Source organism: Onychostoma macrolepis, chromosome 03 (genome assembly GCF_012432095.1).
Source record: "Onychostoma macrolepis isolate SWU-2019 chromosome 03, ASM1243209v1, whole genome shotgun sequence".
Taxonomy (NCBI): domain Eukaryota; kingdom Metazoa; phylum Chordata; class Actinopteri; order Cypriniformes; family Cyprinidae; genus Onychostoma; species Onychostoma macrolepis.
In genome coordinates, this window is record NC_081157.1 from 13,794,369 (window position 1) to 13,820,358 (window position 25,990).

The 25,990-nt window shown below is 37.8% G+C and overlaps 2 protein-coding genes and 1 pseudogene across 3 annotated transcripts; 2 read left to right on the forward strand and 1 right to left on the reverse strand.

Annotated features, from left to right (window-relative positions):
• Positions 1-567: 567 nt before the first annotated feature.
• LOC131538177 (5S ribosomal RNA) lies at positions 568-676 on the reverse strand (annotated as a pseudogene).
• Positions 677-4,250: 3,574 nt separating this feature from the next.
• LOC131534621 (zinc finger BED domain-containing protein 5-like) lies at positions 4,251-6,206 on the forward strand. Its single transcript, XM_058767622.1, has 2 exons — positions 4,251-4,385; positions 4,849-6,206. The coding sequence occupies exons 1-2, from the start codon at positions 4,251-4,253 to the stop codon at positions 5,665-5,667; spliced, it is 954 nt and encodes a 317-aa protein (XP_058623605.1). The 3' UTR covers positions 5,668-6,206.
• A 6,791-nt stretch (positions 6,207-12,997) lies between these two features.
• LOC131537223 (CD209 antigen-like protein C) lies at positions 12,998-16,806 on the forward strand. Of its 2 annotated transcripts, none has more exons than XM_058770533.1 (5): positions 12,998-13,510; positions 13,599-13,955; positions 14,052-14,179; positions 14,277-14,383; positions 14,490-16,806. In XM_058770533.1, the coding sequence occupies exons 1-5, from the start codon at positions 13,381-13,383 to the stop codon at positions 14,617-14,619; spliced, it is 852 nt and encodes a 283-aa protein (XP_058626516.1). In that variant the 5' UTR covers positions 12,998-13,380; the 3' UTR covers positions 14,620-16,806. The 2 variants fall into 2 exon arrangements, with proteins under 2 accessions (XP_058626516.1, XP_058626517.1); XM_058770534.1 differs by having other exon boundaries at positions 13,812-13,955.
• The last annotated feature ends 9,184 nt before the right edge of the window (positions 16,807-25,990 follow it).

The window sequence follows — 25,990 nt, forward strand, 5'->3', positions numbered from 1 at the left end:
GGTCTTCTTGGAAGCCCGGTGAGGAGACCATTACAATAATCCACCCTGCTGGTGATAAAGGCATGAACATGTTTCTCCAAGTCTTGACTGGAAACAAAACATCTAATTCTTGCAATGTTTTTGAGATGATAGTATGCTGATTTAGTTACTGCTTTGACATGACTACTAAAACTAAGGTCTGACTCCAGAATCACCCCAAGATTTTTGACTTGGTTTTTAGTTGACTGACCCCTAGAGTCAAGATATGCATTCACCTTGAGAACTTCATCTTTGTTTCCAAATGCAATGACTTCAGTTTTCTCCTTGTTTAACTGAAGAAAGTTCTGGCACATCCAACAGTTTATTTCATCAATGCATTTGCAGAGGGAGTCAATGGGGCTATAGTCATTTGGAGATAAGGCTAGGTAAATCTGGGTATCATCAGCATAGCTGTGATAGGCAATTGCAGCTCAATGTTGCCCCCAGGGTGGTATGGCCGTAAGCGAGGGCTGCTGCAAAGAGTGTCGTTTAGGGTGGCTGATCTTTAAAAAGCTCAGTGTATTAGATAAGGAGTGAAGAGAACCCAAAAGCTTACAGCATCTGGTATTCACAGGCGGTCTCCCATCCAAGTACTAACCAGGACCTACCCTTCTTAGCTTCCAAGATCGGGCGCAGCCAGTGTGGTATGGCCGTAAGCGAGGGCTGCTGCAAAGAGCGGGCTATTTAAAGATCAGCCACTCTAAAGGACAGTGTATTAGATAAGGAGTGAAGAGAACCCAAAAGCTGACGTTTATGTTTCTTCCCTTTTAGAAATTTAAACTTAATCCTCCTTTGTCATCCACACTTATAAGTCCATATCCATTAATGAAAACTTTTACAAAAACATCTTTGCTCAGGTATTTCCACATTTGAAAAACATTCTCTCTCATCACATTTTTAAACATCACAGTAATGTCCACTTTTTTCCCTTCAAAATATGCCAAATTCCTTCTCGCCCAAATTGCATATGTTGCATGACTTAAAATATAATTACACAAATTAACCTTCGTATCTTTGCAATTGTTACATTCACCAAATAAGAGCAATTTTCTCCATTCATCTCCTTTTACCTCTTTTCCCCAGTTATCCTCAATCATTTTTTAAAGTTTTTCATGAAATACATCCAGCTCTTTACATTCAAAAAAGACATGCATTAAACTTTCTGTATCAGTCTTACATACATCACATTCTTTATTCTCATTTTTATTAATTTGATGAATCACCACCTTTGAATATGTTCTATTATGTCTTAATTTAAAATCTAAGTTTTCACACTCCAGTCCATTATACTTCACACTTAAGTTCTTCCATATTGTCTTTACATCAAATCCTGGGAACAATTTTGGCCACACAGCTTCTGATACAGGCAATTTAATTTCCTTTTTCACAAATATTTTATATATCATTTTCGTCGTCATATCAGTCAGAAATTTCTTTTCATCATTTTTTCCCACAATAAACATTTCTGGCATTCCCCAATTTCCCGGTTTAACAGTCTCTCAATCATTTCTACCCAAATCTTGTTTCTACCAAAGCTTGTTTTAATATTTTCACATACAGAATCCACTTTTGATTTTTCAATTTCATCATCCCAATCCACCACATAGTCGTAAATAACTCTATTTGGCAAAAAACCTCTCACATATTCATATGCCATATCCTTTACTTGTCTTGAACCCTCTTCGGACTGGATTAGTTTTACAAGGGTAGATGGAGTAATGTTAATTTACCACAGGACGTCTGTAATATTAATGGCCAATTCGCACGGGATAAGAAATCTCAGTAAAACTACCAGAAGTGGGAGGAGTAACTCGATTCACACACCGCTGTCACCTCCCTGTCGTCATGTGCGTGCTATATCCATCGATTTATTAATTAAATTATGATTGGATTCTGTTTGCAATAGACACTTACCTAAAGCTAACAGTTTCATGCCTCTAACAAGTGCTTTTGAGTCGTTAGTTTCGACCTTCTTTTTGATCTGAATGGTATGCATTGTCATATGCAGAAAACATTCGAGGTTTGCCGCAGACTTGTCCCACTGCCTAGAACGCAACTGAATGTTTCTTCAAGCGTGGAAAAAACACGGAAAACTACTTTTAAATAGAAAAATACAGAATATTTACGTACATATTTACAGCTGGTCTATTCACACGGGATTAGTATTACCTGAGGTAATTCTTCCGGACCTTTTTACAGAAGGTAAAAGTCACCGTAATCTTTACTGACATCATCTGTAATGATTACTGAGATGGCACATTCGGACGGGACTAAAATCACTGAGAAGCTCTGGTAAAAATTACTTTACCCCACCTCTCCATGTAAAACTAATCCCATCTGAATAGGGCTTTACTCCCGCTTTCATGTAGTCTATTATAAAACATTTACCTTTCATCTGTATCTTTGGATTCAAAAATATTGGCTGCTTGTGTATTTGATTTATATTTTCACACTCATATCCCACATCCATTAAAAACTCAGCCCGTGCACTACATACTTCCTGATAAAACAAGGGTATATTTTCAAACATTGGCTTCTTTAAGGCCATGAATACCCCTTATTCTCCGCATCCACTACTTTTATCCAAAAAGTCTTTCATAAAACCTTTCCATCCATATTCCACATTATCATATAAGTACTACTTCATTGTTTTCACTCTTATTGCGTTTCTTTTGACCTCTAAATCGATCAGCTTTAAATCTTCTTCCGTGTAGTCTGCTATTAATGTTCTTTTTGAAATTTTAACCCCCTTCTCTCCCAAAAAAAATATTCAGAACCTCCTTTATCTCATTTAACACCCACACTGGTAAGTCAACTGCGCCCAAAACATAATTACATTTAGTAAGCAGCATGGAATTAACAACTATTACTTTACCCCTTAATTCTCTTAATTTCCAAAAATGTAAAATTTGTTTTATTTTATTTAAAATCCCTGTCCATGTAGCATCTCTTGTTTCTTTTGCCTTTACTCCTATATTCACTCCCAAAATCATTATGTATTCTTTTGTGGCTTTAAAAGGAATATCACACCTGCTCATATTTACCCCTCCTATACTCATTATTTCAGATTTTTCGATATTAATTTTTGGATTCCTGATGCTTTTCCGTATGTTTCCACACGTTTCATTATTCTTTTTATACTTTCCATATCTCTTACTGTAAATGTTGTGTCATCTGCATACTGGTGAATCAAGCTCATTCCCCCATTTGGCACTGGAATTCCACTTATTTCCCCGTCTCTTTTTACCAGTGTTGTCAGCAGCTCAACTGATATTGAATACAGCATCGCAGACAGCGGACATCCCTGCCTCACTGATCTTTCTAGTGGAAAAGGATTCGTTAAAACACCATTCACCTTTACACAACTTTTTGCATTATTATATAGCAGCTTTATCCACCTCAGAATCCTCTCCCCAAATCCAAACTTCCTCATTACTTGTTCCATAAAACAGTGCTCTACTGTTTTAAAATAGTAGTTAATATTTACATTTAAAAAAACATGCAAATAAAAAAGCCATCAGCCTTTCGATTTTTCTTTCTGTTCGATCGCGACCTCTGAGGTGATTACGACAGATTAACGACACAGCAATAGCGTCAGTTGCAGCAGATCAACTTACAGCACCACGTTAAACATTCTGATATGTGCACGTAGGTAATTTTTTTCGCTTTAGGCTTGGGATATTATTTTTGTTGAAATGAAACGTTGGTTAATATCAACCAATGACAAAGCAGGGAGACCAGCAGAGAGGCCAGCGGAGGAACGCGGAGAAGCACCACCGTCAGAAAGGCCATCAACGTCAGGTACGGAAAGAGACCGGCGTGTGCATAAAGAGGACATCCATAAGCAGTCGAATCAGCCTTACTCAAAATATCGAAAGTATCGAGAGGAATTTATCCAGTATGGATTCACATGCGTCATCGTCAACGAAGTACAACATCCCCAATGTGTTGTGTGCACTGAGGTGCTTGCACATGAAAGCCTAAAGCCTGTAAAAATTCTATGACACTTGAAAACCAAGCACCCCTCTCTTGCTGCTAAACCAATAGATTTTTTCCGGCGATAGGAGCTAGAGTTACAAGGCCAAAAGAAAGTCCTAACTAAACAAACAACAATCCCCGCCAAAGCTCAACAGGCATCATATGAGGTGGCATATTTAATTGCACAGGCAAAAAAGCCACATACGATCGGGGAAACTCTCATTAAACCTGCTGCTATAGCTATAAGTCGGGCTATGCATGGGGATAAACTGGCCCGTGAGCTACAATCAGTGCCACTGTCTAACGGGACTGTTGCCCGGCGCATCTCCAACATGGCCCAGGACATAAAGTGTCAGCTAGGGATGCACGATGATATCGGCACAACATTGGTATCGGCCGATAAAAGCTTAAATTACCATCATCGGCATCGGCCGATATGAAGATTTCTGCCGATGAGGCTAACCGATAGGGGGGCGTGTTTCATGTGCGCGCGCGACGACCGTGAACGTAGCTTGAGCGCCAAAAACTTAAACTTACAACATGTCAGCTGTGTGGAGGCATTTCGACGTCTGTCAAACAGATAACAAACTTGCTATTTGCAATATTTGTAAAGCACAAGTGATGCGAGGAGGCGTAAAACAACAGTCTTTCAACACTACAAATATGATTACACATCTTAAGAGCCGTCATCCTGAGCAGCACCAAGATTTTTTGAAAAGTAAGAAAGAAAAAATGCCGGCAAAAACCCATCAGCAGCCTCTACTTCAGTCCTTTGACAAAGCTAGAAAATACAGCAGCGACAACCCAAAGGTAAAACCTTTCTTCACTCTGTCCACCAGCTGACACTGTCAGCTGGTGGACAGAGTGAAGAAAGGGAAATATGCTTTACAGTTAGACGAATCCACAGATGTATCAAACTCTGCCCAGCTGCTTGTATTCGTCAGATACAGTTTTGACAGAAAACTTAACGAGGACATTCTGTTTTGCACGCCACTGGAGGGAACGTGCACAGGCGAGGACATTTTCACAAAACTTGACAACAAACTAAAAGAAGATGGACTGTCTTGGAGCAAGTGCATCGGTGTGTGTACAGATGGTGCTGGAGCGATGCTGGGGAAAAAGAAAGGTCTTAAAGCAAGAGTCTTACAAGTGGCGCCTCACGTAAAATTCACGCATTGTATTATACACAGAGAAGCTCTTGCGAGCAAAACACTTGACCCAGAACTTAAACGTGTTCTTGAGACTTCTATAAAAATGGTCAACTATATAAAAGCGCGTCCACTCGATATCAGACTGTTTGCCACTCTCTGTAATGAACTGGGATCGGAGCACGAGTGCTTGCTGTTCCATACAGAAGTCAGGTGGCTTTCGCGAGGAAATGTGCTCAGCCGCCTGTTTGAGCTGCGGGACAAAGTGCGCTTATTTCTGATGGAGCATGGGTCCCAGCTCGCTGACTACCTCAGTGATCCTGACTGGCTAACAAGGCTAGCGTATTTGGCTTGCATATTTGAAAAACTGAATGGACTTAATATGTCATTGCAAGGTGAAAACACAAATATCATGTCGCTGAATGACAAAATCCACGCATTCAAGAGAAAACTTGAGCGCTGGACTGAGCGAGTTGAAATGGGTAGGATTGATATGTTTTCTGAGCTGGACGAATTCATGTAGGAAAACGAACTGAGTGTTAACATAGTGAAGAAGTCTATCACTACCCACCTTCAAGCTCTCCTGGAACACTTTAACAGGTATTTCCCAGAGGAAACAGCTCCAGAACAATACGACTGGATAAGATAACCATTCACTGTAACGAGGGCAAATCATCTGACATCTGACCTGGAGGACGCATTGGTTGAACTGTCAAGCGACCGAACCTTGAAGACAGTTTTTAATTCCAAGACGCTGGCTGAGTTTTGGATTTCAGTCGAAAGGGAATACCCACAGCTATCCAAGGCCGCTATGGATGTACTGATGCCGTTTTGCACTACCTACTTGTGCGGAAATACTTTTTCGGCACTCACGTACATTAAAAATAAATACAGGTCGCGACTGAACATGGAGGATGATCTCCGAGTGGCGGTCTCCAAAATTAAACCAAGAATGGACTTGCTGTGCTCCAAGCATTGTGCCCACCCATCTCATTAGGTGAGGTTAATGTTGAAATTAAACGAATGAGTAAATTACTATAAAAAAATTATATGGTTGTTAGACCGTTGTGTTTTTTTGTGTTGTCATTAGGCTATGCGCATGTTTGGATAGGCCTATTGGTGCATGTCTTGCCGTTACGCATAACGTTTGTATATTTTATCCACCTCCGAGGATAGTGGGGGTCGCGAGTCACTGGCACCGTTATTTTGGGGGTCGTGGGCTGAAAAGTTTGGGAACCCCTGCTCTACCCTATCAAAGGCTTTATTTAGATCCATGCATAAAACCAACCCCCCTTCCCCATCTTTATCCATACTATACTATCTCTTCCTGGTATGCTGTATGCTTGATTTGGCGATATTATACTCTCCACTACTCCTTTTATTCTATTGGCTAAAATTTTTGTCAGAATTTTATAATCAGTGTTTAAAAGACTCAAAGGTCTGTAATTCTTCAAACTAAGTGGACTGCCTTTTATTCTTGTACAGTATAGTAATTACTCCCAAACCCATTGATTCTGATACCTCCCTTCTCTCTTCCATACACCTAAATAACCTCGTCAATATCGGTGCTAAATTCTCTGAATGTATAATAAAACTCATGCGTTAAACCATCTGATCCTGGACTTGTATTCGGCTTTGTCTGTTTTATTGCTTCTCTTATTTCTTCGATACTTATGTCTCCTTCACACATTTCTTTCTGCATCAGTTAAACTAGCACTTACAGTATTTAAAACTCCTTCCACACATTCTTGTTTTACATTTTCCTTCTTGAAGAGTTTCTTATAAAATGATTCTACTACTTCTATTATTTCTACAAAATATGTTACCTCCTCCATTTTCCAACTCTGTAATATATTTTTTCTCTAAATTCAGAAAGAACTTTGCACCTTTCCCCCTCCACCGCATACTGTGCTCTACTCCTCACTATTGCACCCTCACACTTTTCCTTTTTATACATCTCCATTTCTGCTTTTATCTGAAAGAAATGTTCTTTTGTATACTCAGGGTTATTTTCTATTTTCTCTGCTTCTTTCTCCAACATACTTCCCATGACCTCCATTTCTCTCTTTCTCATAAAGTTCCTCTGTTTTGAATATCTTATACTTCTCGTTTTATTTTCCCTTTCATTATTTCCCACCACTCACACACATTCTCTTCAAATAATGGATTTTCTATTTCACACCTTATACATCCGTTAATACTTTCCCTGTAAGCTTCTTCCTTTAATAAAGATGAATTCAGACACCACATTCCCCCTCCTCTTGCTTCCATGTTTACACCCATCTTTACTGTCACGGCAGCATGATCAGTTACTCCAATAAACTTATATCTCACATTTTTCACATAATGTAATATTTCCCTTTTAACTAAACATAAATCTATTCGACTTTGTTTTAAGTTTCCCAGCACCATTTGCCTTCTTGAAAATTCCTTTTTAAATGAGTTCTCCTCTCTCCAGGCATCTACCATGTCCTCACTTTGCATTAATTCATTTAAATGTTAATAACGAATTAATTCGTTTTTTTTTTTTGTTTTTTTTTTACTATCACCCCCTTCACTTTTAGTTGTCCCTCCATCTTCCTCTTCGGTGATCTGTTCCCTCAAGTTTCTCCCATTACCATCCTTAAAACTTTCCATCCCCTCTCGGTTTGAGTCAACATCATCTCTGCTGCTCTTTTTCTCACCAATCTGTTGTCCTGCTGTTATATCTCTTTCACTCCATGTGTCCTCTCTCTCCTCTTCCTCCACCTCTTCATACAGATCCACAGAGCTTCCCACGCTTTCATCCTCCTTCCTCTCTTCTGAAAGTTTGCATGCGCAAAATGCAGTTCTTATCCTGCACACACTGCAGTTTCCCTCATTGCATTCCCGCACAAAGTGCCCCTGCTTGCCACAATTAAAACATTTAAAGTTCGGACAGTCTCTCACGATATATCCAGGTTGAATGGGTATGGCAGCGATTTAACAGTATGTGTGAACTTGACTTTCAGGAATCTTGTTCCATCTGCAATGTCAGTCCCTGGCCACATTCTTCTTTTAATAGTTGAAACTGCGGTCACTCTTTTAGTTTTCCCATTATCTCCTCATCTTGAATATATGTTGGCAGGTTTAGGAACGAAACCACCATCTCATTATTGCTGATTTCCTTTGCCATTATCTGACTATCTTTTATCTTTAGCCCATTCAGTATTTTGTCCTTTTATTGTCAATTCATATTCTCTTGGATTTTTATATATTTTTTATATTATATATTATTTTATCTCAATTCGAACAGCTGAGTCTTTAGCCATTTTCGAAAATCATCTAAAGACGCCAGCACCTGACCAACTAATACTAACACCTACCTATTCTATCTATTTAAAATAAAAATAGCTACGTGTACTGTGCTGGCCTAACTGAGACTTGTCATGGCACTTGTATACTGCTGCACTCTCGATGGTCTGATTGCTTTTATTGTTCTCATTTGTACGTCGCTTTGGATAAAAGCATCTGCTAAATGATTAAATGTGAATGTAAATGTTATATCTACAACCGATTACCACTCCACATTCTTCTCTTACATTTTTCAGTAACTGCATAATCGTAATCCTGTCTTCCCCCACAACCTCCACCAACACTGTTAATCTCTTCTCATAGTTGCGTCTCTTTGATACATCTTCATTCTCTCTCATATTCCTTTTGCCTTGTCCTTTGTCCATCTCCATGTTGTCTGTCCGTATCGTTTATAAACTCAAAACAAAAGCGCCCCAAACAGCAAAAGGGAATTAAGCTACACAACTAAAAAGCTGTTTTCAAGATATTATCAAAACAAACTAAACTAAAAAAAATCAGAATCTTTCTTCAAACAATCACTCTGCACCAGTACACTCACTTCCTGATTAGCTCAGTGGCGCCATCAGGGTGGTATGGCCGTAAGCAACGGCTGCTGCAAAAGCAGGCTTTTTAAAGACCAGCCACCTTAAAGGCCAGTGTATAGACAAGTATACTCATAGATAAGTACTACTTATAGATAAGTAGTGAAGAAAACCTAAAAGCTTACAGCACCAGGAGGTCTCCCATCCAAGTACTAACCATGCCCTACCCTGCTTAGCTTCCAATATCAGACTAGATCGGGCGCGCCCAGGGTGGTATGGCCTTAAGCAAGGGTTGCTGCAAAGAGCGGGTTATTTAAAGATCAGCCACTCTAAAGGCCAGTGTATAGACAAGTATACTCATAGATAAGTACTACTTACAGACGGGCGCTTGCGTGGGCCGCGGAGGGCTTGCGTGAGCCGCGGCTGGCGGCTGGTTTGCCTGTAGAGAAGCTGGATAGGGCTTGGGAACGTTTGCATAGGCTGGACTAGACACGGTGCAAGGCTCTGGGACGACAGCCACTTTAGGTGATGACTGGGAATCAGTGGTTATGATGGATGAAGACTGGAGATCGTCCATCACTCCGCCGACGGTGAATGCTGATCCCACTATCAGAAGAGCAAAGTCGATGTAAGACTCTAGATCCCAGCTTGGATCAGCCACAGGCATGATAAACCGGATACTATCATTTAGTCCATACCAAAATCCTTCCATTAGAGTTAGGTCATCACCGGCTGCCCAGCTACAGCAGTCGAGGAAGTCCTGGACATACAATTCTAGGTCCCGGCCATTCTGAAAGAGAAACTGGAGGATGGTGGACTGATTGGGGTTGTTGCTCCGAGGAGTTGTGTTGAGGTAAGCCCGTTGTCCTCGCATGTTGTTTTAAGTTTTTAATGGTCTGGTCTTCTGTCACATAATGGAGGGAGAGCTTCTTTATTAACTAAACTGAAGGCAGCATCAAAAGGTAAGTGCAAATAACTCGGAGTTCAAAGAAGCTCAATAAACTGAGGAATTAGACAGCCTTATCTCTCCCTCTTAGTGGAATCAACTGGAGGAAGACATCTATGGAGCCACAGCGATCTAGCAGGTAAGTGATCAGACGGATGAGGAGCTTGTAACCTCGAGACCAGACAATGAGGGTATGACTTGAGTGAAGTATTATAGGGAGCTTGATTAGTGACAACAGGTGAGGAGGATTCCCTGATGACGGTCAGGTGTGAGTGATTACCGATGGAGTGCAGGTGAGTGAACAGAAGGATGCTGGGAAGTGTAGTGCAGTTCAACTGGTGACTGTGACAGTTTCAAGCAAAAACTCACTTAATTTTGACATGTTTTTTCTGAAAACAAGACAATAATTTTTACTTGTCTAGAAAATCCTTCTTGTTTTAAGAATTTTTAGATATTTTGGCTGGAAACAAGACTAAAAATCTTAAGAAAGAAAAGCATTTTTTGCAGTGTATTTTCTGTGTAATTTTCACCCCTTTCCCTTCCCATGTAAAATCACATACACTTTTATTAAATTCATTCATCACCCACCCTGGCATTTCCATTACACTCATTACATACACACATGCAGACAACAACAGACTGTTTACTACCATTACTTTCCCATTTAATTTTAATTTCCTCCCTTTCCATGCTGCACATACTGTTCTTATTTTGTTTATCACCCCAGTCCAAGTCACATCTCTTGCCTCTTTGCTTTCAACCTCTCTACATCCCCTATATACATTAATTCTGACTTCTGCATATTTATTTTTGTCCCTGATGCCTTCCCATACTTCTTCACTATCTCTAAAACTATTTTTACACTATTTCCTTCCCTCACTGTTATTGTAGTGTCATCTGCATATTGGTTTATAGTACACATCCCTCCATACGGCATCTCAATCCCAACCACTCTTTTATCCCTCTTAATAAAAGTGGCTAGAGGCTCCACTGAAATGGAATATAATAATGCAGACAGGGGACATCCCTGTCTCACTGACCTTCCCAACTCAAACTTATCTGTTAGCACTCCATTTATTTCTATACAACTTTTTGCCTTTTCATTTGGTCTCCTCACCCATCCTATAATTTTCACCCCAAATTCAAACTTTTCTAATACGCAAGTATATTAACCTAAATAAGTATTCATGTTCCACCCTATCGAATGCTTTATTCCAATCTATCCCTGATATTATTCCTCCCTTCTTATCTCGTTTCATGTACTCCATCACATCTCTAACTGTCCCTATCGTGTCCGCTATATCCCTGCCTGGTATGCTGTAACTCTGTGTTGGTTGCACTATACTTCCTATCACTCTTTTCACTCTGTTCGCTAAAACTTTAGTCAATATTTTATAATCTACATTTAATAAACTGATTGGCCTGTAGTTCCCTATATCTAACCTATTCCCCTTCTTATACACTAAAGCTATCACTCCCTCTACCATTCTATCTTTCACTGTCCCCGTTCTCTCTATCCCCTTGAACACTTCTACTAATATGGGTGCTACCCCTTCCTTATATGCTTTATACCATTCTATACCGATCCCATCACTCCCTGGACTTTTTCCACTTTTCAAGCCCCCTATTGCCTCTTTCACATCCTCCTCCTCTATCTCCCTATCACACCACTCCCCATCTTCCTTACTTAGAATGTTCCCTACACTTTCTAATACCTCATCAATACTTTTCTCATCTACTCCTCCCCTCTTATATAACTCTTCATAGAATTCTTGCACTCTCTCCAAAATCTCTACATAATCTTTTGTTGTCTTGCCCTCTTTTGTATTTATTTCATTTATATATGTTCTACTTTGTCTGCTTTTCTCTAGCCCTAAAAAATACCCTGTACATTTCTCACCTTCTAATGCATATTTTGCTTTGCTTCTTAAAATCGCTCCTCTGCAATCTCCCTCTCATACTTCTCTAGTGCCATCTTAACATCTAGATATTTTTCCATACTATATCCTTCTTCATCTTCTGCCTTAACGTTAATTCTTCTCTCAGTCTTTCCCTCAACAACCTTTCTTCCTTCATCTTTTCTCTTCTTTTACTATATTTTATACTAATTAACTTGATTTTGGTCTTTCATTTTCTCCCATCTCTCTCCTATTCCATCATCTAGTCTACCATCTCTTTTATACTCATCTATCTACTTATATTCTCTATTTAATAAATCCTTCATCTGTAACTCATATTCTTCCTCTTCAATATACCCTGCATTCAATATCCACATCCCTCCTCCTGCCTCCTCATTCCCTATCTTAATTCTGAACCTAACACTATCATGGTCACTTAAACTATTTCCTTGATGTCTTATCCCATCTATATATCTAATGATATCCTCCTTAACTAACACTAAATCTATTCTACTCTGCTTTAATATACCTTCCTTTAACTGCCTCCTATAGTGAACTCTCTTTGTTCTGGATTTTCATACCTCCACACGTCCATCAACCTCTTTTCTCTCATTATTCCCCTCGATTTCTCCCATATAAATTTGACCCCCTTGCCAACATCTAATCTACTGCATTTTATATTGAAATCTCCAATTATAATGCATTTTCCAAAAACTAACCCTTTTAATTCTTCTAAAACTCCCCTCCTGTCCAATTCTATATTCGGGAACATATATATTTATTAATCTAAAATCCATTTCCCTGTATATAAATTCAACTACCAAAATCCTTCCCCTCTGATCTTTATACACTTCTCTTATATTTCCAACTATCCTTTTTAATTGATATTGCTACACCCCTCGCATTTTTTGCTCCATTATTATAATATATATCCCCTCTCCACTCTTCTCTCATCTCCCTTACCTTATCCTCTTCCCAATTTGTCTCCTGTATACAAATTATATCACTCCTATATGTAAATAGTAACTCTTTCATCTTGCTTTTATTCCTTAACCCATTTATATTTATTGAAGTTACGGTGGCCATGTCTCAAGCCCTCTGTCGTGTATGTCATGTGTTCCCGCCTCTTGTGTCCATATTTGGTCTTGTTCCTGTCCTTGTTAAGAAACAGGTGTTTCTACAGTGAGACTTCTGGCATTGGCTTCTGAGAAGTGCTTGCTCACGCTACCAAAAGAAACTAGTTCTCAACCAGTGTGGCTGTTAAAAAAAGATTGCAACTGCAGTGAAGGAGCAACTACGGTGAAGAGTAACTACAGTGCAATTTCATTATGATCTGCAGTACATGAGTACAAAAGATAAAGCTTACCCCAAAAAAAAAAATAAGAAAAAGAAAAAAAAAACCATGCCTTACTAGGATATCACATGTTCATGACCACAGTGGTGCCTTAAAGTTAAAGCTCAAAAGCAGAAGTTCAAAGCAGTGCAGCCTACTTGAAGCAACAACGTCTAACAGTCTCACATTCACCTCCATCTTATTAATGGAATTCACGGAGAAAGATGAAGATAAAGAGGAGATGAACATCTATGCTAATGTACATTCTGTAAACATTCATGATGTCAGGACAGAAACAGAGAACACCAGGAAACACCAAACACCTCAACACACAGGTACTGCGACTCATTTCATTATAACAACAACACACACATTTGACACAAATGTAACACATTTGAGTTATGAGTGCTTAACGATCTTCAGGAAGTGATTGCGTGAAGATCAGAAGCTCCAGAGCAGCTGTAGTGTGTTTTGTTCTGCTGTGTGTTCTTCTGCTGACTGCAGTCATAGTGCTGTGTGTCCACATCCATACAAACAACACAAACTACACAGAAGACAGAGATGAGCTACTAACCAGGAATACAGAACTCACAGAAAAGACATACCAGCTACTAACTAAGATTGTCAACCTCACAGAAGCGGGAGACCAGCTACTAAACAAGAGCATGCAGCTGACAAAAGAGAGAGATGAATTATTATCAAGTAACCATGTTCTGATTAAACAAACAGACCAATTACGTCAGGAGAAAAATGAACTGTTGATAAGTATTCGTGGAATGGGTAATTATGAACTATATTAAAACTAAAACAACCACTTATTAGTAGATCAGTGTGATGAGAATAAAGTGCTAATAGTTGAATTGATTCTGTTTACAGATGGATGGATTTACTATCAGTCTAATCTGTACTTCATTTCCTCTGAGAAGAAGAGCTGGACTGAGAGCAGAAGATCCTGTACAGAGAGAGGAGCAGATCTGATCATCATAAACAACAGACAGGAACAAGTGAGTGAAACTAATTTTATAACTACGTTATCTATGGCAAGAAAATTGTTATACTTTATCATATAACTATGCTATTTTTTTTTTATTTTTATATCAGGATTTTGTGAAGAAAATATCTGCTAATGCTCATGTCTGGATTGGTCTGACTGACATTGATGTGGAGGGCACATGGAAATGGGTTGATGGCAGCACACTGACCTCTGGGTGAGAAATCACTGAACTGATTATTATGTAATGAATGATTCATACAGTCAACATCATATAACACAGAAAGGAGCACTGAACATCTAATGCTGATCTGTTGATGCAGGTTCTGGGATCCTCGGGAACCCAATGGACATAGAGGAGAGAACTGTGCTCTGATTTATTCACCAGGATGGGCTGATTATCCATGTAGTGATCGTTTTCTATGGATCTGTGAAAAGAGCATTTTAAAATAAGACATCACATGAACTGCAGGTTCATGTAATACAATACATATGGGTACATTTTCCCCTAAGAACAGCTATATTTAAAGGAACTGCAACTGCTAGAACACAGTTATTTCTCTCTCTCTCTCTCTCTCTCTCTCTCTCCATGCAGAGTAGAATCATTTACAACACCAAACAGTGAAGTGAAAGTGCAAATACACACTTTAAATGAAGCAAATGTTTTTTTCTTATGTATTTTTTATTTTTTTATTATAGACTTTTATAATAGAAATAAAAGAAAAGGGTAAACACAGTAAATAAACTGCTTTGATGTTTGTTTTGAGGAGTTATTACACTAACTATGAATTTCCGTCAGTTAAAAAAAAAGAGGGCATTTGGAAGATGGAATACGAGAAGTAAATAAATATATATATATATATATATATATATATATATATATAAAATAGTATATCACTTGTACACAAAGTTTGATAAATATGTTTTATAAATATTTGATATGCATAAAACAATGGTGCTGTGTCAACAGTGTACTTGATAGCAAGTAAAGATAAAATTTAGTGTCCTAGATGCCAACTGTGTAGTAAAATCAGAATATGGATTAAGTGTTTTCTTTTTTTTTTTTAAGGTTTAACATCTAATCTTTAACTATGACAATCAAAATATGAGGTCAATAGTCAAATTTAACCACAGTAGCTGAGCCTTAAAGGTACAAGAAATGAAAGCAGTGAAATCAACCTGAAATATATTTTTTTTACCAATTTGAGAGTACTTATGCTACTTATGTTAACAACACAAGTTGACCAAAGTGTTTTACAGACCCAAAATTACAAACCAAAAAATACTGCAGTAGATGTCAAGGAAATGTTTGTTTTGAGCAGTTTTTACACTAATTATGATTGTTTGTTCAGTGCTAGTGGCAGAAACCACTTAATAGTTTTTACTTTTTATAGCTTTTTTAGCAAAAATGTCAAAGGTTTTCCTTAAATGTGCACTCTTTGTAATTTCTTCCACATTCAAATGTTATACTGAAATAAAAAGTACTTTTGAAATCATGTACACTCATGTAGACTTGTAACCACACAAAAAAGCATCTTATACACCTCAATGTGTAACTGCATGTGTTTCTTGTTCAAGAGATGCTGTCTCAGTTCAGTAAGACTCCGTTCAACTGAGGATGAATTCAGGTTATCATTTTAAAGCAGGAATGGGCTCTCTCTTAAAGCAATGAGAAGAAGTAGAAAGTGTTATTGATGTTTCTTCATGTTTCCTTTTATGTTATCAGATTTATTTTTCTTTTCCATTTTGTTATATGGAGGTCACATTAAACTGACTAGAAAAGTTTTACCATCCTTCCATTATTGTTTTGTGTTCAGTGCATAGATTCAGTTGTATGCTGTATACTATCTTAAAATATGGAGAAACATAATAAAATAAATATGACATTTAAACTATGTACAATTTTTACACTAATCATGACTGTCCCTCAGTTCCTCAAATCAAAAGTTCAAAAGGTGGTGTACTTTTTATGAATGAGGGGGAAAAAAAACATCCTCATATAAATATGAATGATCACTGAGCTAAACAGAGCAGTATATTGAGATTTTTGAGATGAGCTGGATGTTGACTACTGAGAAACGTGTTAATGAACTTTCATCTGTTGTGCATTATGCAAAATGGCTGTCATGGCACTATAAAAAAGACAACTTTCTGTAAATGCTCATTTCAAGTGAAAAAAAAAAAAGAAATTGAAAATTGCTGAGCATACATAAAAGAACAGTTCACCAAAAACAACACTTCTGTCATCATTTACTCACCCTTGACTTCGATCTGTAAAATGTTTAATAAAATAATATTTTTTAAATAAATAAATATTTATTTTATTTTATTTTTATTTTTTTGTCTCAGAGCCTCTGAAAACATCCCCAGTTGGAATCTTAATTTCTGGCGTGATCGGGGCGGTTGAAAAAAATGTGACTGTCGAGCCCTGACAAGGTCATGGCAATCACCGTGTACGTTCCCCCACCGTTCTGTGTAACCTGAAACAATTTCCGACAATAACATGCGACCATAAGCCAACACTATTAGAGATAATGAGACATTTATTCAAATGTGATTGCATGAATCTCCAACCTAATCTGGGTTAAATACAACCCAAATTTTTAAATTTGAATGAAATGAAAACTAAAAGACTTTCAAATCACATGAGCCAATATTTTATTCACAATAGAACATAGATAACGTAACAAATGTTTAAACTGAGAAATGTTACAATTTTATGCCCAAAATCAGCTCATTTCAAATTTGATGCCTGCTACAGGTCTCAAAATAGTTGGGACGGGGGCATGTTCACCATGGTGTAGCATCTCCTCTTCTTTTCAAATCAGTTTGAAGACGTCTGGGCATCAAGGTTAGGAGTTTCTGGAGTTTTGGTGTTGGAATTTGGTCCTAAGGATACGTTTTCTACATGGATTTACAGTTTGATTTGAACACAAACAGCGCATCCCTATATCGCGGCTGACACGGAAGAGCGTACGCATTTTGTGTACAGCGATACTCTCCAAAATGGCGCTAAGGTGACTTTACGGTGCCGAATTGTTGAATAAAGTCGTTATTTTTGTTTTATTTCCGTCGCTACATAATGTTACAGTTGAACCACTGATGGCAGATGGAGTATTCTGATGATGTTTCAGTTTCAGTTTATTTATAAAGCACCACTAAACACAACTATCGTTGACCAGGGTGCTGTACAAGTAAGTCTTACAACTAACCACAAACAAGATTAAAAACAAAAACAAAGTCACAAATAACACTACAAAACACAGGACAGAGCAAATTCAAATCACGAATAATAAGCCAGTTCAAATAAAAATGTTTTTAACCTGGATTTAAAAATGGGTAGTGTAGGGGCGGCTCTGATTTCTGTAGGGAGACTATTCCAAAGTCTCGGAGCAGCTACGGAGAATGCTCGATCACCCCTAGACTTGAGTCTGGTTCTGGGAATCATTAAGAGCCTTAAGTTGGCAGACCTAAGAGCTCTTGTAGGTTGGTGGTCTTTCAACAGATCCGAGAGGTAAGAGGGTGCTAAACCATTTAAAGACTTAAAAACCAGTAAGAGCATTTTAAACTGGATCCTGTAGCACACTGGTAACCAATGCAAAGACTGAAGGATAGGGGTAATATGCTCACTCTTTCGAGCTCCCGTCAGGACTCTAGCAGCCGCATTTTGAACCATCTGAAGGCGGTTTAGGGAGGGTTGACTGATCCCCGCATAAAGAGAGTTACAGTAATAAAGCCTCGTGGTAATAAAGGCGTGGATTACTCTTTCAAAGTTAGTAAAAGAAAGAAAGGACTTCATTTTTACCAGGGTTCGCAACTGATAAAAGCTTGACTTCACAACCTGATTGACTTGTCTATCAAGCTTTAAGGCACTGTCCAACACCACACCCAAATTTTTCATGTAAGGCTTTACATAAGGTGCAAGAACACCAAGATTTAGAGTTGTAATACAGTGTGTATCCGACGGGGTAAATACCACAATCTCTGTTTTACTCTCGTTCAGACTTAAAAAATTTTGAGACATCCATGCTTTAACATCCAAGAGGCAAGCGGCCACCGGATCTAATCCATTCTTATGTGTCAAAGGAATATTTATTTGAGTGTCATCTGCGTAACAATGATAGCATATATCACACTTCTCAAAGATCGATCCGGGGGGAAGCATATACAGAGAAAATAGCATGGGAGCTAGAGTTGAGCCTTGAGGGACCATGTCAAAGGTACAGTGGAAGAGTGAAATTTGCTAATATTAACTGAAAAACTTCTGTTCATAAGATAAGACTGGAACCAATTTAAAGCTGAACCTCTAATGCCCGCTACCTGTTCTAAGCGGGACAGAAGAACATTGTGGTCTACTGTATCAAAAGCAGCGCTCAAGTCTAAAAGTACCAGAGCTACAGAATCTGAGCTGATACATGAGGTTTTACAGCATTCAATGGCAATGGTGTATTGAATAAAATAGGATTGTGATCAGAAAAACTAAGATCACATATCTCAATATCACCCATCAAGAGCCCATGAGACATAATAAGATCGAGAGTGTGTCCATGAATATGAGTAGGTCCTTTAACATGCTGCACTAAATCGAAGGCTTCTGTTAGACTAATAAAGTCTTTTGCAAATGAGTTTTGGGGGCAGCATATGTGAATGTTAAAATCCCCAATAATTAAAAGCCTATCTGAGAAATCTGTTAAAAAGTCTTTATGTGGCTTAGGAGGCCTGTAGACCACAGCAACAACTAATGGAGTGTCTGAGTCCAACACAAGCATCTGCAATTCAAAACTGTTATATGTAATTCTTTGCATGGTCCGACATTGAAAACAGTCTTTAAAAATTGAGACCAAACCGCCACCCCTTCTCCCAGAGCGGGGGGAATTAAAAAATTTACATTTGGGCGGTAGAAGCTCAGAGAGAGGAGTCAAATCTCCATTGGAAAACCACGTTTCCGTGATAAATAGAAAGTCCAGAGCTCGTGAAGTGAAGAAGTCTTTAAGAATAAAAGTCTTATTTACCGCAGACCTCGCGTTGACCAACGCCATCTTTAACTGCACAGAGTCTTCAGGCAGCTGCGTTGCTCTCGTTGCTCGCGGGGGGACGGAGTCCGGGGAGGGAATTTCGAGAGAGGGCGGCGTTTCCAACTGGTTAGGTTTATTTGGAAATTAAAGTGATTTCTATATTTTATCCATTCAAAAGACTATGAAAGCGATCCCAGTTCTGCATATAAACGTAGTGCTGTCAGGGTTCCCACGGGTCCTTGAAATCCTTGAAAGTTTGTGAATCTGATTTAAAATTTTCAAGGCCCTGGAAAGTTTTTGAAAATAAACAAACATAGATACAGGTCCTTGAAAATTCCATATTATTCCCTCCGGTCCGCTAATGTGTTATTTCGCCAACACTGTGTGCATACTAGCTTGCTTGATTTACGTTGCACATTTATGCGTTACGTTAAGTGTTTCCCACGTGAGGTACTTTGTGTTGTTCGTTGCCATGACTTTCACACGAAACTACTAAGATGGTACCTCAGCGTTTCACAGACACACCGTGAAACACTGCAAAAATAGGCTGAAACGTGATGACTGGAAAATGCAAGTTTCAAGATATTTGGCTCACCAAAGATTACAAAGAATGGCTTGCCAGAGATCCAAAGGATGTAATGTTGAATTGCTTTGCTTGTTAAGATAATGTAAAGCCATGAGGCAAGAAAAACCTAAAAGCATATTCATATATCTTAAATCTTCTGGTTACATGAGCCTAAGCTCTTTTCAATAAAATCCATGCAAAAGTTAATATCAGATCATTTTAGAATACAGTATAGTATGTACCAAATATTATTCAATTTTATGCAAAACAGAAATACGACAAATATCAGATTTCTGTCATATGGCCAAAAATAAATGCAAAAGAAAAAAAAAGCTTTTTTGCATAGTTGTGTTTGACACATGAAAACTGTAACAATGTATCTTACAAGGTGACGCGATGTAACCTTTGCTCTCACTTGAAATGTGTCCCCACATTAAGTCCTTGAATTTGAGGGTATTGGACCTGGAACGTCCTTGAAAGGTCCTTGAATTTGAAGTTAACCAAGGTGTGGGAACCCTGACTGTGTTTATGGTTCGCTGCAAAATGCCGTCTTTTGCCATTTAATACCTGCAGTAGCCTATATAGACTGTAGCCAACAGAAATGCTTCTCTATCGTTGCGCGTCCTGCTCCTCACAGCACAGACCATGAAGGCAGACTGCAGTTGTTGTCATTCATTGTAACAAACAAAGTGTAGAGACGATGTAAATAATATATTCAGTGTGCAGTGTAGAGAGCTTCATTCATTAAAATGGAAGTTTGTGAGATAGCGATGAACGGAGGGTAACAGCTTTTTAATGATTATTGAGAGTTTGCAAATGTGAAATTTAATTTATATAACAGTTTATACATTTTTTATTTTATACAAAAGTTAATATTACGTGACTTACATTTTAGGAACACTGTTGTCTATTTTGCTTTATTTCGTCAACAAAAATATAGTTAAAAAACAAAGTCACAGCTGAGCCTCTGCGCAAGTCTTTGACACAGCGCTGTTTCGTTTATGAATGAATCTTTGCTTTTGAACAAATCTAGTGAGTCAATGATTCAATGACCCATTCATAAAGAGAGCCACTTGCTTCGTTCCTAATGAATCAGCCGTTTGTATGAATCAATTCAATGAATGATTCAGTGACAAAGACAGTGACTTGCTGCCACCTACTGGCAGTTTCTGTTTAAAAGCATAAATTGAGTCATTTAAATCATTAAAATTTCTATATTTAAAACATTAATCTCATAACATTGTTATTATGAGATGCATTAATGCCACCTCTGAGTCTTGTCAAAAATTTCTTAAATTCTGTAAATATTCCTTAATGCCACATTTGTGCTCTTCTGTGCCATGCAAAGATTAATTGTTGATGCTGATTTCATTTGACTGGAAACTTATTCTTCCTGATTGTTATTGTTATATCTTATTATTTTAATTGAATTTATTGTTTAGTTAAAATGTTTTGATAAAAGTTTCATCTAAAACATCTAAATTTTTTGGCACAAAAGATGACACATTTAATAAAGTTAGCAAAATGGCATTACAACGGTTTAAAAACAAAAACAAAGGAGTCAAATATAAATAGGAAGGTTAATTTCTGGGTCATTGCTGGGATTCGGTAATATTTCAGTCCCCCAGAGTTTCTAAAGTGGTGGTTCACCAAAATGAATTGTTAGAAGCTTTTCACAAAACTTTGGGATGCCCATTATAATTAATAAAAATAATTATTGCGTTTTTATATTTTTAGCATAAAATAATGTCTTAAATCCATCTTGAACCAAGCATTTTGTGATGTCCCTGAGTTTGTACTTAGAAAATTATTAACAAAATGTGCATAGTGTCTGTGATTTTTGGCAACAATGTAAGCATTTACTTGTGTTCCTTTCTTGACTTTAAAGTTATGTCTCTCAATCTGAACTCAACCCTGTCACACTAACCATTCTACGCCCATAATTTAGTCTCCACTCATATGTGACTTCATTCAGGTCTCTTTAATAGTGGTGCAGAAAATGGTTTATAGTATCATACTTTTTATTCAAATTGTTGAGGCATGTTATAGTCAGGGAGGGTACTGTCAAGCTTAATAACTCAACCCGGTCTTATAAAATTAAGATGGAAAATGATTACTTTTTCAACATTTTATTTTCAATCATAAGTATATTCAATGTGAGTCAGAGACTGATCACCTGCACAGGTGTTCCTCATTGCTTGGTCTATTTAAACTCTCCTTGCGAAGTCTTGTTTTGCTATGCAGTCATTTCTGAGCGGTTTCCCTGTGTTTGCTTACCTGTTGATGACCTGGATTGTTTACCCGTTTCCGAAGGGTTGCTGCCTGCCTCTTCTGACTCTAGTGGTGGGCAAAGCGAGGCTTCGTGAAACACTGAAACAGTCGAAGCAAATGTGTCGAGGCTTCGAAGCAGTTCGACACCCGTCTCTACGGTGACACCTAGTGGTCATTTTCAAGTATTGCTCTGAAACAGTTTCGACAGAGAAGCAGTTAGGCGAATATACGAATTATAACCTATGTTGTGTTTGTTGATTTGCCAAGTGATTTGGGGTAGTGGTTAGTGTTCATGACTGGAATGCTGTCGCCCTGGTTTCGAATCCTGGGTGAAGCAGTAATTCATAAAATAATAAGCATTTAGAATTTGTGTTTTTATTGTTCTGCTATTCTAATGTGTTGAAACATCGGTCTGACATCTGAATGAACTCTTTATGAATAAATGTTATTTTGGTCATGAAAAATGAACATTAATAAAAGACATCAAGCCACAATGTCTGACTTCTTTTTTTTTTCTTTTTTTTTTTACATATAAAGATTTTTATTTTAAAATATGGATTTTCTAAACAGTGTCTCAACACTTTGTGATCTGAATTAGATTTCATACAATGTATGCCTTGCTTAGATGGCCCAGCAGTGTCAATAGCAGGCCTAGGTACAGGGACAATGTTACCATCCTCTGCACCCCCCAAAAGGGCAGGATGAGTGCTCCTCAAATGGCCCATCGTGAATGTTGTATTATTACAGTAGGCTAGCTGATCACAATACATACATCTCACTTTATTTTGTGTTTCCAAATGGAAATGCTCCCACACCACAGATGCGTGGCATCTCTTGCATGGAGCGTCCATTATTATGTAATCTATCAGTATGAAATAATCTATGTATCAATTAGCCTATGATATCCTATCTCTAACTTGCTGTGCTTGTCACTATCTAACTTATATTAATGTATATGTATGCCTATATGAATGTATCAGTATATTTATCCTAATTACCTGTCAATTACCTATATCTATCAATATCTTAATAATAACTTTTCATCTAGCCTAAATATAATTAACAAGATTACACTATAAATATCACTATATCGCAAAATCTTTCTCCTCTCTCAAAAACCCACGAAGTGAAGATGCGTTAACTACACTTTTATACTTTGTGGGAGTTAGGTTGAGAAAGATGTGCGATTGTGTGATTTGTTCCCGACCCTGTCAATCAAACGCAGATTCGGTAGGTATGCCACGTCTCGAAACACTTGTGACACGCCCCGATGCTTCGAATCGCCTCAGTCACGTGACATGGGTGTTTCGAATCACGCTTCGGAGCAGTGTTTCGAAACATCTGCGCTTCGGGATCTCGACACCGTGTCGAAACATCAGCTTCGCATCAGCCATCCCTATCTGACTCTGCCTGCCTTACTGAGTATCTATATTGTCTGTTTGCCGCCTGCCTTGACCCTCAGCCCGAACTCTGTTTCTGATTCTGCCCTGCCTCTGCTATATCTGACACCAGTTACTGATTTATGCCTGTCTGACTTCTCTTGTGTTTCAATAAAACTGCACATGGATCCTGACGCCACTGCCACCTCATTACACATATGGTCTACTCTCCTATGCTACATGAGCAGCAGTGGCCATTTTGTATGCAAAACCACAACCCCGTCACACTCAACCCCATCACAAATATATGTATTTCTCATTGTTACAGGGTTGTAAACTTGTGACAGGGTTGAGTTATTTGCTTAATTTATTAATAATTTTAATGAAAAAATATAAAATAGTCATGGTTTCAGTAAATATATATACTCCAAAATCATGACAACTCATATTTTTTTGAAATAGAATTCATCACCCCTTCTACCCCATCACCCCTTGTCACATTAATATTTTTAGAAAAATACAGGGAAGACAATTAAGAACAAGTATTTCTTGCTGATTACCACCTGACATGTTAAGGGCTAAAACAATAAAATTGTGGTTTTAGTTAAAAGTTTAAATTAAAAATATTTTTTATAAAAAATATAAAGACTGTAGACACACAATTTGTGTATTTTTAGCTTCAGTCCCATAAAAATGTGAAAATGATGATTAATGTCACATTTGTTATCATTAAATTGTTATCAGGGACACAAGAGCAGTAGGTAGATGTTTGTTTTATGACGATTTCTGTGTAAAATCCTTTTTAAACCAATCCCATTTTGTCCATTACACATTTTAGAAAAAAAAGCTGGAAAAAAACCCCTGAAAATGATAAAAGGTCTTTAATGCCTGAGGTGGGAAAATATAATATTTTGAATATGATATATTAAAATATGATTAATATTTTTTGGAGGTTTGGTATGTGCCTAATGATGTGGGGTATTTAGAAGTTGAATGTAGTTGAAAAACATGTATTTTCCAAGTTGAAATGTTACCGAATCCCAGGAATGACCCTCCTGTCATTGATCAGAAGGTCTGTTCTTATTTTTTTTATTCTTTTTTATTTATTTTAAGTAGGAGCACTAGTGCTCCTGAAAAGAAATGTAAGCATAGTGTCCTCAAGAATGTAATATTAAAAACGAGCTGCAAACATTTTTGCAATGTAATATGTGCAAATTCACACACAACATATCTTTAATTTGGCCAGAATTGCAGGTGCTTGTCTAAATATACAAGAAGGTTTAGAGAAAATATTAAATAAGTTGTAAATAAATGTTATTATAGATCATAAAGTGTTTTATAATTAAATACATCCAAAAGGTCATCTAAAATTACCATTATTACCCCCCATTATTAGCTTAAACTTAACTTTTGACCCCTATTTTGAAGTTACTGTCCTCTGCCTTTGTATTGTCTGCAAAAAGTGAGAAGTCACACCAAGGCAAAAAACAGTAACTTACACAATATCAATATTCAGTTGCTGATCACCATTTACAAAATCATTATAGTAACACCTGTATAAAATCTAGTGATCATGGTATTTATTTTGGATGACTGACACTTACTTATAGCCATCTACTTATTGCCATCCTGTGTTTTGGTTGCATTCTGATGGCATTATTAATACATTAGACATGACACAATACCTAGCGGTAAAGAGTATCTTTAATCGGTGTGCAGTAAAACAGGTTGACTGCAGATAGGTGACAATGATTTATATGAATAAACACAAGATAAGCATATTTCTAACAAGTAAACATAACATTTTAATTAATACTGCAAAGATAAAACAAATAATGTACAAGTGAACTTGGAATCCTGTTCTTTTCATGTTGTTTCATGGTGTTCTTACTCCTCATCCTCCACAACATTGCTCACAGGCTGTGAACCCCAGAAAGCCCACCTGTTTGGGGGGGGGGGCATAAAAGGACATAATCAAAAAACTATGTCATTCTTTGCCTCTTCAATCCTTCAGCTCAAACCTAGCCCAGAGGAAATCCAACTCGGTAAAGAGAGCATCTCCTGGAGCCATGTCGCAGCTGAATCACTGACATCTTGCTCAAATTTGGTGCCTTCTTGGTCTTAACACTGGAGTGGCCATCCTTCCAATTCAGCATTCTTCATTTTGACCACACACACAGTAACCAGTAGACCCAACAAACAAGAACTGAAAGGACGGGCTTTAAAGACAGCATAACAAGGGAACTAAGGAGACACACCTGGAATCAAATTAACAATCAGACTGGGAGACAGAAACTGGGTCACTTGGAACACAGGGGGAGCAAAAACACAACAAAACAGTCCGGGGGTGTGACAGTATAACATGTGCCATAAAATACAACTTCTGGCCAGATTTTGGATAGGTAAAGTAATGTGTTAAAATGCCAAAAACTGCTGTAATTTCCTCAACTTTCTTTGCATCGCTGTAATGAATGAGCTTCAATGCTGGAATTATTTGTTGTTTGGAATTATTTGTTGCTCCTTGACATGTATTACTTTCACATTCCTCAGTTCCTATGGAAGCCAATGGGAGTGTCGCAACTCTGTTTCTCAAT